Source organism: Alligator sinensis, unplaced genomic scaffold (genome assembly GCF_000455745.1).
Source record: "Alligator sinensis unplaced genomic scaffold, ASM45574v1 scaffold597_1, whole genome shotgun sequence".
NCBI classification, from domain to species: Eukaryota; Metazoa; Chordata; order Crocodylia; family Alligatoridae; genus Alligator; species Alligator sinensis.
In genome coordinates this window covers 2,532,813-2,547,637 of record NW_005842074.1, presented here as the reverse complement: position 1 = coordinate 2,547,637, position 14,825 = coordinate 2,532,813, and the positions used below count along the sequence as shown (strand labels likewise).

Below are 14,825 nucleotides of genomic sequence, written 5' to 3'. Positions count from 1 at the left end.
TAGGGGCAGGGACAGGGACAGGCAGTGCCAGGGGGGAGAAGGGGAGAGCCCGGGCCCCGGGGAGCTGCGGGGCACGGAGGCGGCAGGCCGTGGCGCTGTTGAAAAGTTATCTTTTACAGTGTTGAAATGTTATCGTGTTTCTTTCGTGTTCCTCTTAGCATTTATCCAGATCCAATTAACATTAATTATACACACTTTTTGTAGTCAGTGGCCGTAGCTACATGAGATGCTACTGCGCCATAACGTCGGTGGGTACTAACCCTAATGCGATGCTACTGCGCAGTAACGTCAGAAGAAAAAACAAAACAAAACACCAACCTGTGCATGGCGACTATTGCATAGTTATTTAGTAGTTGGTTATGCAAGTACTAAATGACTGCGCAGTTGTCTGCCACTCGTAGTTGTAGCCAGTGTGTACTTTCTTCTCCTATATCTGCGGTTGTAAGAACATTTCATCATTTACTTCACAAGATCCAAAATCCGTTTTTCATTCTTACCAACTTCAGCTTGATCCTCTTATTAAGGTACAGACCTGGGGCAGCTCTCTTTGGTTCTTCAGTGCCAAATAAAAGTAAACAAATGAGTATAGCTACAGCAGAAGTGTCAGGCTCCTTAACTGCTTTTCCTAGCTGGCACAAAGTGTGGCTTTTTTGTTTACTATCTTCTTATCCTGGAATAGGACTAGTTATGACATGACACTGGATTTTCTCTCCTGATAAATCTTTAAGCTTTTTCCCATCTGAAAAAGTACTTTCTTTATACAGGTATATATGGCATGATGCTCTGTGGTTCACCAAGTAATTAAACAGCTGCTGTAGGTTCAGCTCCCAGTATTTAGATCTCTTTTCCAACTAGCTAGTTTCTCATATAAACTTTTTAATTCAGGAGTAATTTCAGAGCAGACATCAGACCCAAAGTGTATGAATACCATATTTTCTTGCAAACACACCCCTTCCCCAAAATAAAAAAAATTAGCAGCTAGAAATCAGAGTGCACACTATATGCAAGGAAATATGGTGGGCAGGTGGGGTGCAGAAATGAATTCTGCAGGGAGAAGATGACAATGAGCAGGTTTGGCTCCCTAGCTGCTGCTATTCAAGTTACTCATCATGAAGAAAAATCTTTTCTTTTCTTCATTGTTTTTCAGAAACAAGGTATCTCATTTCAGGACCATGTTATACATGAGAAAATAGTGTTTAATGACTAAGACAGCAACTATTTTTTAATGAATCTCTCTAATCTTCCACAAATAAATACTTCACTGGCTTACACTTTGGCAACACTAATGATAAAAGCTATACGTTAGCTCTGCTCAGCACTACGATAGAAAAGATAAAGGCTACCCAATCATCAGTTGATCAGAAACTACTGGAAACATGAAAAAAATACAAATATTCTCTATCTTTAAATAGCAATGTTTACAGGTTATTTAACATGTTATAAAGGTTCAAAATTTAAATTTCACTGCTACAAAAACTCCAACCATATATTAACATGACCAATAAAATTTATTAAACATTATATTTACAATTATTTACATATCTTCCATAGGTAAATATTAAAATAGACAATGTACAATTTAAGAATTTTCATTCAAAGGCATTTTGTTGGAAAAAAAATAGGCTCTATTACGAGACCACCATATAAGAGCAAAAGGTTTTATGTTTTAATTTAAATAAAAATATTTTCAGCATAGTAAGTCATAGGTATGGCATTACAACAGCAGACTAATATGAAATATGATTTTGTAAATATTACAATGGTTTAGGTATCAGTTACTGAAGTAAAGGAGTTGAGCTGAGCATGCAATACAGTTCAGTTTCAAATCTTTTACAGTCGTGGTGATGAAACAAGTAGCTAAATCAAACACATGCCTTATTAAAAGAACTGCCAACCAGAAACACACTACACTTAATAAAAACTACAACTTTGGTCCAATAAAACATTAGACAAAACAGTTTTACAGTTAAAATATCTATTTTTATACAGGTTTTGAACATTAATTACAAGACTATTTACATTTGCACAACATGTATAAAATAAGTTATTTAAAAATGAAGACAATATTACATCTTTTCCAAAAAGAAAAATGTACAGATAATTTACAAATATAATAAGATGAATACATTTTTCTCCTCCAAATCTTTTATTTTCTTCCACAGGTCGTGTCTTTGTTTTGTTCTGTGGGAGTTCAACTGTTATTGAAATGTTATAATATAAAGATTTAAAGCAAGCTTTATTAAATATCAATTTTTTTCAGTGGCTGTTCTACCCTATTAACAGCTTCCAGCGCTGTAAACTCGCCATGTTTTATAATCCTTTAAAAGGAATACATGCTAAATTTGTAGTTAATTTTTAAAATATAAATAATGGTACTTATCAGGAACTGGCTGTAGAACTAGCATCCAATATAACCAATGTCATTTATCACTAAGTGACACAGTGTTTAACATCCATTTTCCATATTTTACAAGACTTTGTGAAAACATTTTTCTGAAAGAATACCTGGATTACTGAAAAAGTGGTACTCCACAAATGGAAGTGCTAGAGCTCAACAGATAAATAAATTTCTGTCCATCATGGTACATCACTTTCAAGTTGTAGACTGAAAGAGAGATGGTAGCTATCAAATTGGTGTCAATTCAAAGTCATCATTAACATCAACAAGAGGAACATAAAACTCCTGAATTTCATAAATGCTGATAGATTTGTATGTAGCAGGATCAAGTTCCTGTAGTTTGAGCTGCCATTCCAGTCTCTGTACTGCATTTAAAGCTGCTGCTTCATGCTGCTGCCTCATCAAAAGACATGTCTGTTTTAGGGGAAGAAAAAAAGTTAAATTTAATTTTCAAATACTGAAAAGTTAAAAGAAGAGTTGCATTTAAGTAATGCCAGTGAGATTTAAAAGCTGGAAGATATACGCTGATAGTACTATTTTATCTGTCTATATACATATACATTTTAATTCCAATATTATTTGATGGACAGACCTGTGTTTTGCTGAGTTCTTTACATGACATGAAGGTAAGCTGCTTATATTGTAATTCTCTCCCATTTATGATATTGTACCCAAACAAGTCCATCTCATCTCTACAGCATCATCTATAGTCTATATTTTCAGACTTGACAAGACACAAAGATACATACCTTCAATTTGTCAAATTTATCATCTACATCTTGTAGCCATGACATGAACTGCCTTGCATTAAATCGATCCCTAACAGATGCTTTACTATCATCAGCCTGCAAAAGAAACATATTAGAATCAGTTTTTCAAATAATAAAGTGGCATATACTATTTAGTAACAACTCATTCTCCTACTATAAACTAAAATTTGTGGGACGTTTGGAAACTGTTTTAGATGAAAATTAGACTTTGATTCAATGCACTAAGATTGTATATGCCGATAACATAACAGTTCAAATTGCCACAATGTTTCATTATGGGTATATTAATTAACAAAGAACTGAGTTTTAAATTCTAGGATTCAAAGTTATCTGAACCATTTTGGATAGGAGGTTCTGAAAATTAGAAGACTTACATAAATCTCAAAATGTTATTAATTTTACTTATGCTAAAATGCATCCAGCATAGAATTATTAAACTACTTACTAGATTGTAAAAGCAGCAGCAGATACAATAAAAACAAAAAGAAAAAAAATAAACTGATTTTTGGGGATGAGAACAAAAGCACCCATGTAAAACATAAGCAGTCAATTTTATTGACTGCAGCAGCTGTTCAACAGGAGAACAGGAGGAAGATTTATATTCATGCTTTTAAAGACAAAAAGACAATCTGCAAAGGACTTCAAGAAAAGCTGTTCTATTTTTTTAGATATCTAAATATTTATGATTAAATACAAGTCACTGAATAAAATTAATCAAATAAATGAAATAAGTGTCCCTCAGTCCAACAAGATCAAAACTGGTTCATTTTCTAATCTGCTTGCCATCATCATAAAGTCTGATGATCTGGATCAGAGCCATCCAAACTTCTGAGTGGGCAGGGGCAGGAAACAAAAAGGGGGGGGAGAGGGAGCCCAGAGACTCTTGCAGTAGGACAGTGATGAGGGGAGGAAAGGAAGGTGGAGAGTGTTGCCCAAAATGCTACAGGATGGGGTGCAATGCAGCCTGCAGGCCACCACTTGGACAATCCTGATCTGGATGATGAAAGGTAATTTGCCCACCGAGAACATAGGATTTTTGGTATAGGGTCTTGAAGTTAGATTGGACTGGCTTCTCACTTAAACATAACTAGACAGTCTAAGGGTCTAGTACTCTCTGGAAAAGAGAGAGAAACATCCTGGATGGACTTAGTCAAACAATAAAAGAAAATAATTATAAAGGGGTAGAGGGTGAGACCGGGGGTTGGGAAGAGTGGGGCGAGAATGAGACAGACAGACAGACAGACAGACATCTGTTTGAGGAGAGTAATGAAGATTTACATATGCTTAAAGAAAAAAAATGGAAAAGATTCATTTGGAAAAAGATCCTTATCATTAGAAAATGTACTACACTTGAACTATAACACAGAAGCAGTATTTAGGTAGATATAACTAATGAGGTTCCCATTTTTCTGAAGGTGTAGTCCACATGACTAGAACTGTATAGGTCTATTGTTTAATGTACAACATTAATTGCTATAATAGAACACTGTTCATGGGATACATGTGCACAGTAAGAGTAGAAGTACTAAGCAGTCTCACAGCAATACTGCTGATATTTCAAACAGTTTTTTCCCTGAAACATATTTGGCTTGGGATGTTGCTTGCCCTTCCTTTTCCCTGACAAACTATTTATGTTTTCCTTTGCTACGAAATATTAAGAGTCGTTTGCTTTTGGGCTTCAATATAAAACAAAAATGAAGAGATGAGTAGTACAAAAGTGTGATGTTTAGAAAAGATTGTGATAATAGAACAAATTATTACAAGGAATACATATTCTTGAATTTAAAGTGGTGTCACTCCCCTTCCAATACTCCCATCAAGGTTTCATTTCAAAACACTTAAGTTCTAGCTTAATTTTAAACATGGAATTAAGCTCCATTGGCTTCAATAAGACAAGCATATGCTTAGGACTTGAACTGCTTTAGGTGCTTTGCCTGTACCCCCGGGCACCTGCCCTCACCACTTAGAGGGGAACCATATCTACCTCCCAGCCACTTGTCCCCCTCCTATTGCTGTCCCTAGCTGATGAGCCCTGGGAGGGCCCCACAGCTGCTCCTGACTCACTTCTACCCTGTTCTGCAAGGAGCAGCTGTGGGAAGGAGCTGTTAGAGACAGCATTTATGGCATGTAGGTTCCTCCTTCCAGCTTCTGCTCCCTGCACCGCTCCCTTCCTCCACATCTCCCTTAATGCAAAGAGCAGAGGCTAGAAGGAACAATCTGTGCACTGCTGCTGTTGTCCTTGGCAGAGTCATGCTCCTGCACAGCTGCTCCCCACAACTCCCAGCTGATGCAGGCACATACTGCTCCTGACCCACTTCTGCCCTACACTGCAGGGAGCAGATGTGGGGTTGTGCATGTTTCTCCTCTTGCTCCCTGCCAACGAGGGAGCCAGGCAGGGACCAGATGCTCAAAGAAGGAGCCTGTGTGCCGCCAATGCTGTTCCTGACTGAACTGAACTCTCCATGTACCAGTCTCCACAACTCCCAGCTGGAGCAATCTGATACCCTATTCTGAGTCTTCCTCTGCACCCCCCAACCCCCCATGTTGAATGGGGAAAAAAACCTCATCTTGGAATTGAGTAAATATGGTATTTCTGATGGCAGTAATTCCACTAAAGGGAGCATTGCAAGCCACTAGATCCATTCTATAAAAAGACTTATAGAACTAATGTGGACTTCCATATACATCGACACCTCCAGAACAGTTTCATTTTAAAATGTCTTCTATTCAATATGTCAATATTTTTCCTATAGCCACAACAACAAACTCAAGTTATTTTTATTACTTGTACTGTTATTTCTATAACAGTGTTGGGCTGCGTCTGCTGTACCCTTCCCCCTACTCATTCCCTAGCCCCAGTCTCGCTCCCTCACCACTGCAGGAATGTATCCCTATTTGTTACCTTATAAACTGGGTTATTACTTTTCTATTATTTATAGTTATTTTCCTATACTTTCTATTGAGTTCTAGTTTTATTATTTTTATTCCATTCTCTACAGTTACTTCTGAGTGGAACACACGATCAAAAAGCAAGATCTAATCATATCTCTACTACTATTCTTTGACGGGACTGCTCATGGAAAAGTGGTACTATACAAATGTTCTCAGATTCACAGCAGCAGTCAGAGTAGTTCTATATATCAAAAAAAATACAAAGAGTAGCCTTAGAGGGTCAACTACTTGTTTTTCCCAAACACTGTTCCACACCGAATGAGTGAGCTCAAGAATATGATGTGTTTAGACCTGCTATACTTCGGGTTAGGGAGGAATACACCATATACACCACAGCTGGCTATACCAAGTACTTTCAGTGGCAACTGTCAGTTATTCATGACTGATTTGAGCAAGTTAGTGTTATGCACAAAGCAAGAAGGTCCTAGCATTAAACTTCTTCACTATGCATGCTACTCCAATCCCCAGATCTTTCTAGGACAGGGGTTGACAACCCCTGGCATGCGTGCCAAGCATGGCACGCGAGGCCATTTTGCTTGGCATGCTATGGCCAGCCCTGTCTCTGGGTAGCTGCTGCCAGCAACGGAGCATGGGCTGCTCCCAGCAGGGCTTGCAGCATCCAAGCTGCCTGCTGGGAGCAACCTGGGCTCCCAGCTGGCAGCAGCTACCCAGAGCTGGGGCCGGCTGCAGCCGGGAGGCTGCAAACAGCTGTGCTGGGCTCTGGAGTCCAGGAATCAGCTCTGTACTGGTGCGTGCACACGTGGCTCAGAGCGGGCAGTGGGGGAGGGGCCTGAGGCAGTGCAACCCCGGTCTCTCCCCCGCTCCCAGCACAGAGCTGGTGACTGGGCTCTGGAGCCCAGTGCAGCTGTTTGTAACCAGCCTGGGCTCTGGGCAGCTGCAGCAAGCAGCAGGCAGGCTGCAAACAGCTGCACCGGGCTCCACAGCTCTGGCATCAGCTCCATGCTGGCAGTGACTGTGTGCGCACCTCGGGGCTGGCTGCGCTGCAAGCCCTGTTGGGAGCAGCCTAGGCTCCAGCAGTTACCCAAAGCTGGGGTAGTTGCTGACAGCCACAGAGCCTGGGCTGGGGAGCAGGGGGGCACGAGCAAGGCATCCTGCCATGTACCCCTGCCCTCATTTTGTTTTTCTGGCATGCCGGCACTCCAGCACCTTCCAAGGTAGGCATTGTGGTGTTTTTTGGCACTCCGGCCAAAAAACGTTGCCTACCCCTTTTCTAGGACAACATAATTAAAAAAAAAAAAAAAGATTATTTTTCAGTTTAGGATCAGGCTGTGTCCATCTAATTCTTGTTTTGCATTAAAGCTAAATTTCAGAAGAGAGAGCAGAATTATCAGTTAGACCATCTTGTATGATTTTCAAGAGGTGGATGCATTAAAATAAGGAAACATGGTGGCTCTAATTTCCTGTGATGTCCTCTCAATTGTACACCCAAATAAGGACTAATCAAATATGACCCACAACAGGCAAAATTCTGGGAGTTTTGCCAAGGCACAAAGATGTCACCCACTGTCTCCTCTTTTGAAGTCAGCTGTAAGAATTTACAAATACAAGGATTAGGAGAGCCATTCAGCTTGCCATTTTGACACCCTTTTTTACCTGAGAATCCAGAGGCACATTATAAACTTCAGCATCCAGCAGTACAGTGCAGGCACTGAATGGTAGTGTCTGATTAGCTAACGTTCTTGCTGCTCGGTAATGGACACGTAGAACTTCTTGTTCATTGGATACAATAAGCTTTTCCTAATTGAATAAAATATGAACATATAAATGTAGACGTCATAAACTGTCATTTTAATTGGCATTTGTAAAGATCTTTGCATACCTATTTTATTTATTTATTTTGCACAGGCCTTAAGTTTTTTTTAACGGCTTTAATGAAAAATGCTCCCTTATTTTTTGCCCTTCATAACATACATAGCGTATTATATTCAAAATTTTTTTTAAGATTCAAAGCATTTGAAAATGCTTCCTGCTTTCTACATAAAGACTAAGATCAAATGTATTACAGTGATTCTGAAGGTCTAGATTTCAAATTATTATCCAAGATTTAATATCTGCAGCAGTGACAGCTGGAAACCTTAGACATAGTTTGTTTGTTTACAGAGTACCCATGCAAGCAACAAAGCTCGTCTTGTAAGCAACAGTGGCACCACCACCTTCTGGCAAGCTACTTGGTTTCTAAAGAGCACTAGTTTTTACTCCCTGTTTCTTTATCATATCCTGAGATGAGATGTAGTACCACAGCTGAAATGGAAACATCATCTGACCTTCCTATCTTGTTGGAGATAGACTGTGCAGCTGTTATGCTAACTACTTAACACACCTCAGCAGTGAAGTAAGAACCAAAACTCCAAACATACTGCAGCAGAGACTATTAGCATGTTAGATAAAGAGACACCGTGCTCTGATGGCACCCAAAACGCTTAGTTCTTGGCCAACTTTGCTCCCTAGTTATGAAAGAATTCATATTTTATTTTTTGTTTAGAAGTATTTTTCATTGCCAACTGCAGGCTTAAAACTTTTCTGTCCCTTCTTTCCTGTAGCAACAGCCTTATGCCATACCTGCAAAAAATATATATATATTTTGCTTTTCGTGGCAAGATATCACTTCTCTAAGTTAAAGTTCTGAACTAAAACCTGGCCCTGCTGAAGTCAATGACAAATCTTCCATTAATTTAATTAAGGTCAGGATTTCATTCTCAGTTTTATTTCCCTTCTTCCTTGTTCTACAGTCTCTTGGTACTGATACTCATTTTCTGGAATAAGACTCGGAAGCAGCTGGAGGGTAGGGCGATGTTAGAGGCTGTATGTATCATGGTAAGTATTAGGGATGTAAATATAAATTAAAAAAAAAATCCATTTAACCTCCTCTAATTATATCTGTTAAATGGTTAACCAGTAACACATACCTAGTCCCAGCTGGAGGGTGCGGAGCCCCGGGTGGGTTCCTGCCCCACCCCACCCTGCCATGGGGGAGAAACTGCAGCACCTGCCCAGAGAAGCACCAGGAGCTGGGGGTCGTGCACAGATCCACTTGGACACAGCTTCTGCTGGGAGCCACTCCCTGAGGCTTTTTACGGTCGGGGGAGAGATGGCAGCAGCAAGCCCTGCCAGACAACACAGCCCACATGAAGCCGTGAGCAGTAGCAGCAGGCAAAAGGCTTTCTCAGCCCGCTGGCCGCTAGCACGCTGGGAGGGAGGGAGCAGAATAGCTATGGGTACAAGTCACCCATTGCCTTCTCCTCACTCTTCCTTCCTGCCTACTGTGCTACTTTCCTATTCCTGCAGTACCACACCGCTTCCCTTCTTCACTGGACTGCGCCCAGCACTAAATGTTAACTGGTAATGCGTTATTGGTATAAATATACTTATATAAATATTTAATCTTTCACATCCCTAATATGTATACTATTTTTTTTTTTTTTTTTTTATGAAGAGGGCATTTTTATATTGTCTCATATGCAGAAACATTCAAAAATAAAATGATCATTAGGTTTCTTGTCATAATCAATTAAATGCCTAGTCCACAAGGAAACAAAAATGCATTCGACATTAGGCAGAGATAAAGGGTGAGGATACAGATTTTTTAAATTAAAAACATTATGCTAACATGGCCTGTCAACTTTGGTTAATTTAGATCAATGTGGAAATTTTTTTCCTCAAAATACAGGGCACTCCCAGAAACTCTCCCACCAGCAGAACCAAAACATTTAAAAATTATTCTGCGGACTAGCACATGGAACTTTCTCAGGCTGACATCCTGGGCTGGGTGGCTGTTACGTATGCTGGATCAAGCATGCAGGTGGGTGAAAGGGCAGGGAGTCCATGGACCTGATCCAGCCCATGGACTGGCCCTGTGCCCATAGGCACTGACTTTGGTCTTTGCTGGCAAGGGCTTGCAGATGCAACCCCCCCCCCCAAAACAACAAAAAAAACAACCTAAAAATGGTGCTTTAAACTCGTTGTGTTCCCGCACCGAGCCAAGCGCATGTCCAGAAGATGCGGCGCATAACTTCAACCCGATTCTGCAGTGTCTGTAAGGTTCAAGCGCTTTAGTTGGGATTTTTTGGTGCTTTAATCTAATAGTTGATTTAATCAGCTTTAGCTAAAAGCATCAAAAAGCCCTGCTGAAGCACCTGATCTTTACAGATGCTGCAGAGCTGGGTTGAAGTAATGCGTTGCTTCTTCTTCCTCAGCTCAAGGAGCTTATAATTCAGTGGAAATTAGGCTTTACCAGTTTTTATCTAAATCTACAGTGGGTTCAGTCCACTGATGCCTAGAACATTCATTGAAATTTTGGTTTTGAATTGAGAAAGACATGCCATTGAATCAGGACCCAGTCAGCACAATTCACACCCAGAGTACCCTAGGAGTTCCATACAGGCATCTCAGTAAGATTATTCTTGAGAGAAATATAGTTCTGGGAAGAAATAAAACAGAAAAGTAGATCACATGACATACAGGTTAACAGAATGATTGTTCAGTGAGTGAGGATGGTGAGGAATGGAAGACAGCACAAGAGATGCTAGAGATAAGGATGCAAAAGATGCCTGGGCTGAAAAAAGGGGACAACAGGACAAGAGCTATAGCTGTAGAGGGGAGAAATTTGACTATGATGCAGAAGATGTGGAGAGGGCAGTGAAGGTTTATGAAGAAATGAGTGACATAAGTGGAGCAGCAGGAGGGGATGGTGATTTTAGCAGTAGCAGTTTGGCTGGACTAAGAGGGAGCAAGGGGAGAGGCAGCAAAGAGGAATCAAGATGAGAAAGGACCAAGGCAGGGAGCAGTATTTAGTGTGTAAGAGGGGAAGGGGCAAGGATAAAGAACAGAGAGGATGCAAAAGGAGAAAAGATGTGGGTAGGTGGCTGCTGGAGAGCAATAGGCAAAGTGGAGGTTGTTAAGTCTAGATGTAAGGATGTACAGTGGGAGAAAAAAAGAGGGAGATCAAGGCAGCAGAAATAATAAGAATCTCATTTTCCTTTTTCATCTCTAAATCCAGAGGCCTTTCAGGACTCATGAATTGTTTTGAGAGCTTCCAATGATGATGCAGAAGAAGGGCAAGTTATCTGGGCTGAGAGATAAAAATTGTGTTTCTGCTTCTCCCACCACCAGCCTAAAACAGACAACTGTGCTGACTTCTTAGATATTATGTTATGTTTGGACTGAAGGGTTGGACTTCCTATCCAATCACTTCCAATATTTCAGGGAACAGTTTAGGTATCAGTAAACAGAAGTCTCAAAAAGGTAAATGGTAAAAGCCTGATATTCACCATTAGGAGAGATTCCATGAAGTTCATGTTTGAAGAAAGCAAAGGAATCTCTCCAGCACCATCTGCTGCTGCCTATACACATCACAGGCAACAGATTAGGCTACATTCACTTGACATGCAGGTCAGCCTACATAAACAACAAAGTGCACAATGGAAAAAGTGGCAGGGCTGCTACAGAGGGAGGAATTTTGGGTACTCAGGGACATGTGAGGCCCTGGCCTGAAGTACCAAGGGAATGTGGCTTTACATAACTAATTTGGCTCAAGGCCATGCAGAATTCAAAGCTGGACCTGATCTGCAGAACAGCACATTCCATCTGAGCACTGTTTTGGGAGAAACTGCTTTAATTTGTCACAACCCAAAAGGTGTGATTTTTATTTGTGTGTGCTTCGGCACTGCTAAATTGTCCCCGCTAAATTGCAAGCTTCCTTGCACGGTGGAGTTTTCTGCTGCAAAAGAGAATCCCGGTGCAAGGGAGAATTTCCCGCCGATTTGAAGCTTTCTTTGCAGGGTGCATTTCTTTGTTGCAGCACAGAAATGCTCGTTGCAAAGAGTTCCCGCCATTTGTATGTAGATTTGGGTCCCATTATTGGCCAGTTCTAAATTATTCACACGTGGCGGCTAGTGATTGGCTTGCTAGCCGTATAAGAGGCTTGAGTGGTTTCCGCCCAAGTTGGAGGACTCCACGAACAAGGGAGGAGACGTCATGCTGTGTGAAGATCTCTAAGCGCTGCGGATCCTCACGGACCCAGTGCATTTGAAGCAGGCTATGGAGATCTGATCAATCTCTAGCCTCTCCCCGTCGCCGATAGAATTCCTAGACGTACCCCACCAGCGCGCAAAAGAACTGGACCCACGGAGCCTAGCAAACTTCGTGTGAGTTGGTTCAGAGCTCTTCCGGACGAGTACTTTCTTCGGCTGACGCGACGGGCTCGCGTGTTCAGAGCCTTCAGCCGGATTTGGCTAGAGTTCATGAGTCTAGAACTCTTGTCCGCCTCTTTCCTTTTTCTTCTCTGTAACTGCAACTGAAGCAAGCTTTCCAGCCTACACCACTGCCATCTCGGTGTAAGTAAACAATCTTTTAAACTACCGATACGCGTCCGTGCCTAATTCCAGAGCGAAAGCCACCCCTCTCCGCCCCCGCGTGCCCGGGCTGCTGGCCACAGCCCGCGTGCAGCGCGAAAAAGGGCTCGGGGCACGCCCGGCCCGCACATAATTCAAAACCTTGGGCTAATATACTCAGCTCTTAGTGGGCTGCTAATGCTCCTCAGAACATGATTTTCTTAGAACCACCTTTGTACTAGAAAGATTTTTAAAGGGATCTACAGACTTTTTCTCGCTACTTTTTCTAATACATGCAGAATTCTTAAAGCAAAGCTCAACAGGCAATGCTGAAGGATCTAAAAATATACTTTGGCAAGGGCATAGGATTTTCCATCTCTAACTTCCAAAAGTCTGCAAATGTAACTAACAAAAATGCAGTGAGATTCTAACAAATAAAATAACAAAATATTCTTGTTAACATGCATATTTCAGAGCCAGGTGAAACTCTCGCTGGAAATTACTCCAGAACAACTCAACCCAGTTTAATTATTGTTTAATTTATTTAAGAAATACATTGTAGTATTAACAGAACACACATTAAGCAAACCTAGTCAGTGTTATAATATCAGAACTACTGACATTCAAAACATTTTTAGAATGCTGTTCCTTATTTCTGGATGATTTCCACAGTTCATATAAAAACTGCTTTTTAGACAACCCAAGCAAGTTTCAAGTTGATGGACTTCTCGCATTACCTATCGATTAGTATGGGGTGTGCTACCACTTACATTGTATCTAAATTCTGCTGTTATTTCCAGATTAACATGTAGCATGAATATTTGCAACACTTCTCTGAACTGTAAAACAAGGTAAAGACTTTACTAGTAACTTAAACTCTAGCCCATCCATATAAAAAAAGCTTATAAGACATAAATACTTTATTATAGTCTTACCCTTTCAATACTGTGCTGTAAACGTAATTTCATCCTCACAACTTCCTGTTGTTTAAAGAGTTCTTTAAGTGGATCTGACAGTGAAGGAGGTGGTGTAATCTATAAAAAAAATAGTTACAAATAATGTACTGACTATATATTCAACAGTTTTACATTAATTAGTTTTATGCATTCAACCAAAGTGAAAAATAAAAGCATAAACAGTAGTTTTTTACTAGGATATATTTCTCAGAACCACATCTAGAACATAACTGAATTTACAGATTTACTGCTGCATCCTATTAATTAAGCAACTCTTCCTTTTGAGGTAACAGTATCTGATTATCTTTAAAATAAAAAAAAATATGTATGTGGGAGTGGCATTTCAAAAGTTTTTTTAATTCAATTTTGACGATATTCATGACATGATTTTTAATGTGCAACCCTTTCAAAAAAACAAAATAATAATTAAGACTAGAATACCTGTCAGTTTTAAATATTGTTTTTAACTTTGTATGTAACCTTTGTTTGTAAATAATTTATTAAAAAAGCTTGTTTGTGGTAAAGAACAATATATAATGAGATTATAAAGACTCCTAAAGAAAAGAAAAACAAATAATTTGTTTTATTATATAGAGACAGTGCATTTAGTACTGTACAAGTCAAATGATGACAGTCCATACTCGAGTTTATCTTGAAATGCTTTAAATAAGTGTTTTATATTTTCAACAGTTAGGATACGTCCAGATGAGTCGGCATGTGCCTCTTGCTGCATCTCAAAGCAGACTGAGATGCGGCAAGACACTGTTCAGCACCACAAAGCTGTGGGTCCAGCTCCAGCTGTCCCCACATCCTGGTGAGCGAAGGGGGAAGGGGTAGCTTTGATTTTTCTGTGATAAAAAACCCAAAAGCCAAAGTATACAGATATTTTAGAATTTATTTTATTATGATGACAGTATAAAAAGCTGCCCTGTGGTGGCCCCAGCAATATGAAAACCTGCCCTTTGTTGGCCCCAGCTGTATAAAAACCTGCCCTGGTGAGCAGCTCAGGAGCTTCTGGGGCCTGACCAGCTGGTATCTGGAGACACTAGCCCTTGTGCCAGCTGAACTGCTAAAGCAATTTGGAAGCCTACCAGTGCCTTTATCATCATAATACAGGTTTCCCTTGCTTTATGCAGTACATGTGTTCCTGGAAAACTGCACCTAAATTGAATTTGCATAAAGGGAACCCAGTTTATAAGGTAACAAATAGGGATATGTTCCTACAGCGGTGAGGGAGTGAGGCTGGGGCTAGGGAATGGGCAGGGGGAAGGGTACAGCGGACGCGGCCCAAGGGCTGCAGGCAGGTGGCATCAGCCGCTCCTGGTGCTGCAGCAGGGAGCAAAGTGTGGGGGACTGTCAGTGGGTGCGAGGTGGGAGGGGCGCAGCTCTTGCTGCTATG

The 14,825-nt window shown here is 40.6% G+C and overlaps 1 protein-coding gene across 4 annotated transcripts in view; it reads right to left on the bottom strand.

Annotated features, from left to right (window-relative positions):
- Positions 1–1,748: 1,748 nt before the first annotated feature.
- The window catches only part of ANKRD12 (ankyrin repeat domain 12), a 127,103-nt gene continuing 114,026 nt past the window's right edge, over positions 1,749–14,825 (bottom strand). For 3 of the 4 annotated variants that reach the window (XM_006023661.3, XM_006023662.3, XM_006023663.3), the window contains 4 exons: positions 13,406–13,504; positions 7,735–7,878; positions 3,148–3,243; positions 1,749–2,812 (listed from right to left, as the gene is read on the bottom strand). In XM_006023661.3, the coding sequence (XP_006023723.1) occupies positions 2,627–2,812; positions 3,148–3,243; positions 7,735–7,878; positions 13,406–13,504 (525 nt within the window). In that variant the 3' untranslated portion in view covers positions 1,749–2,626. Of the gene's footprint in view, positions 2,813–3,147; positions 3,244–7,734; positions 7,879–12,991; positions 13,310–13,405; positions 13,505–14,825 lie in introns of those variants that run through there. The other variant, XM_025204248.1, reaches the window with a different exon arrangement.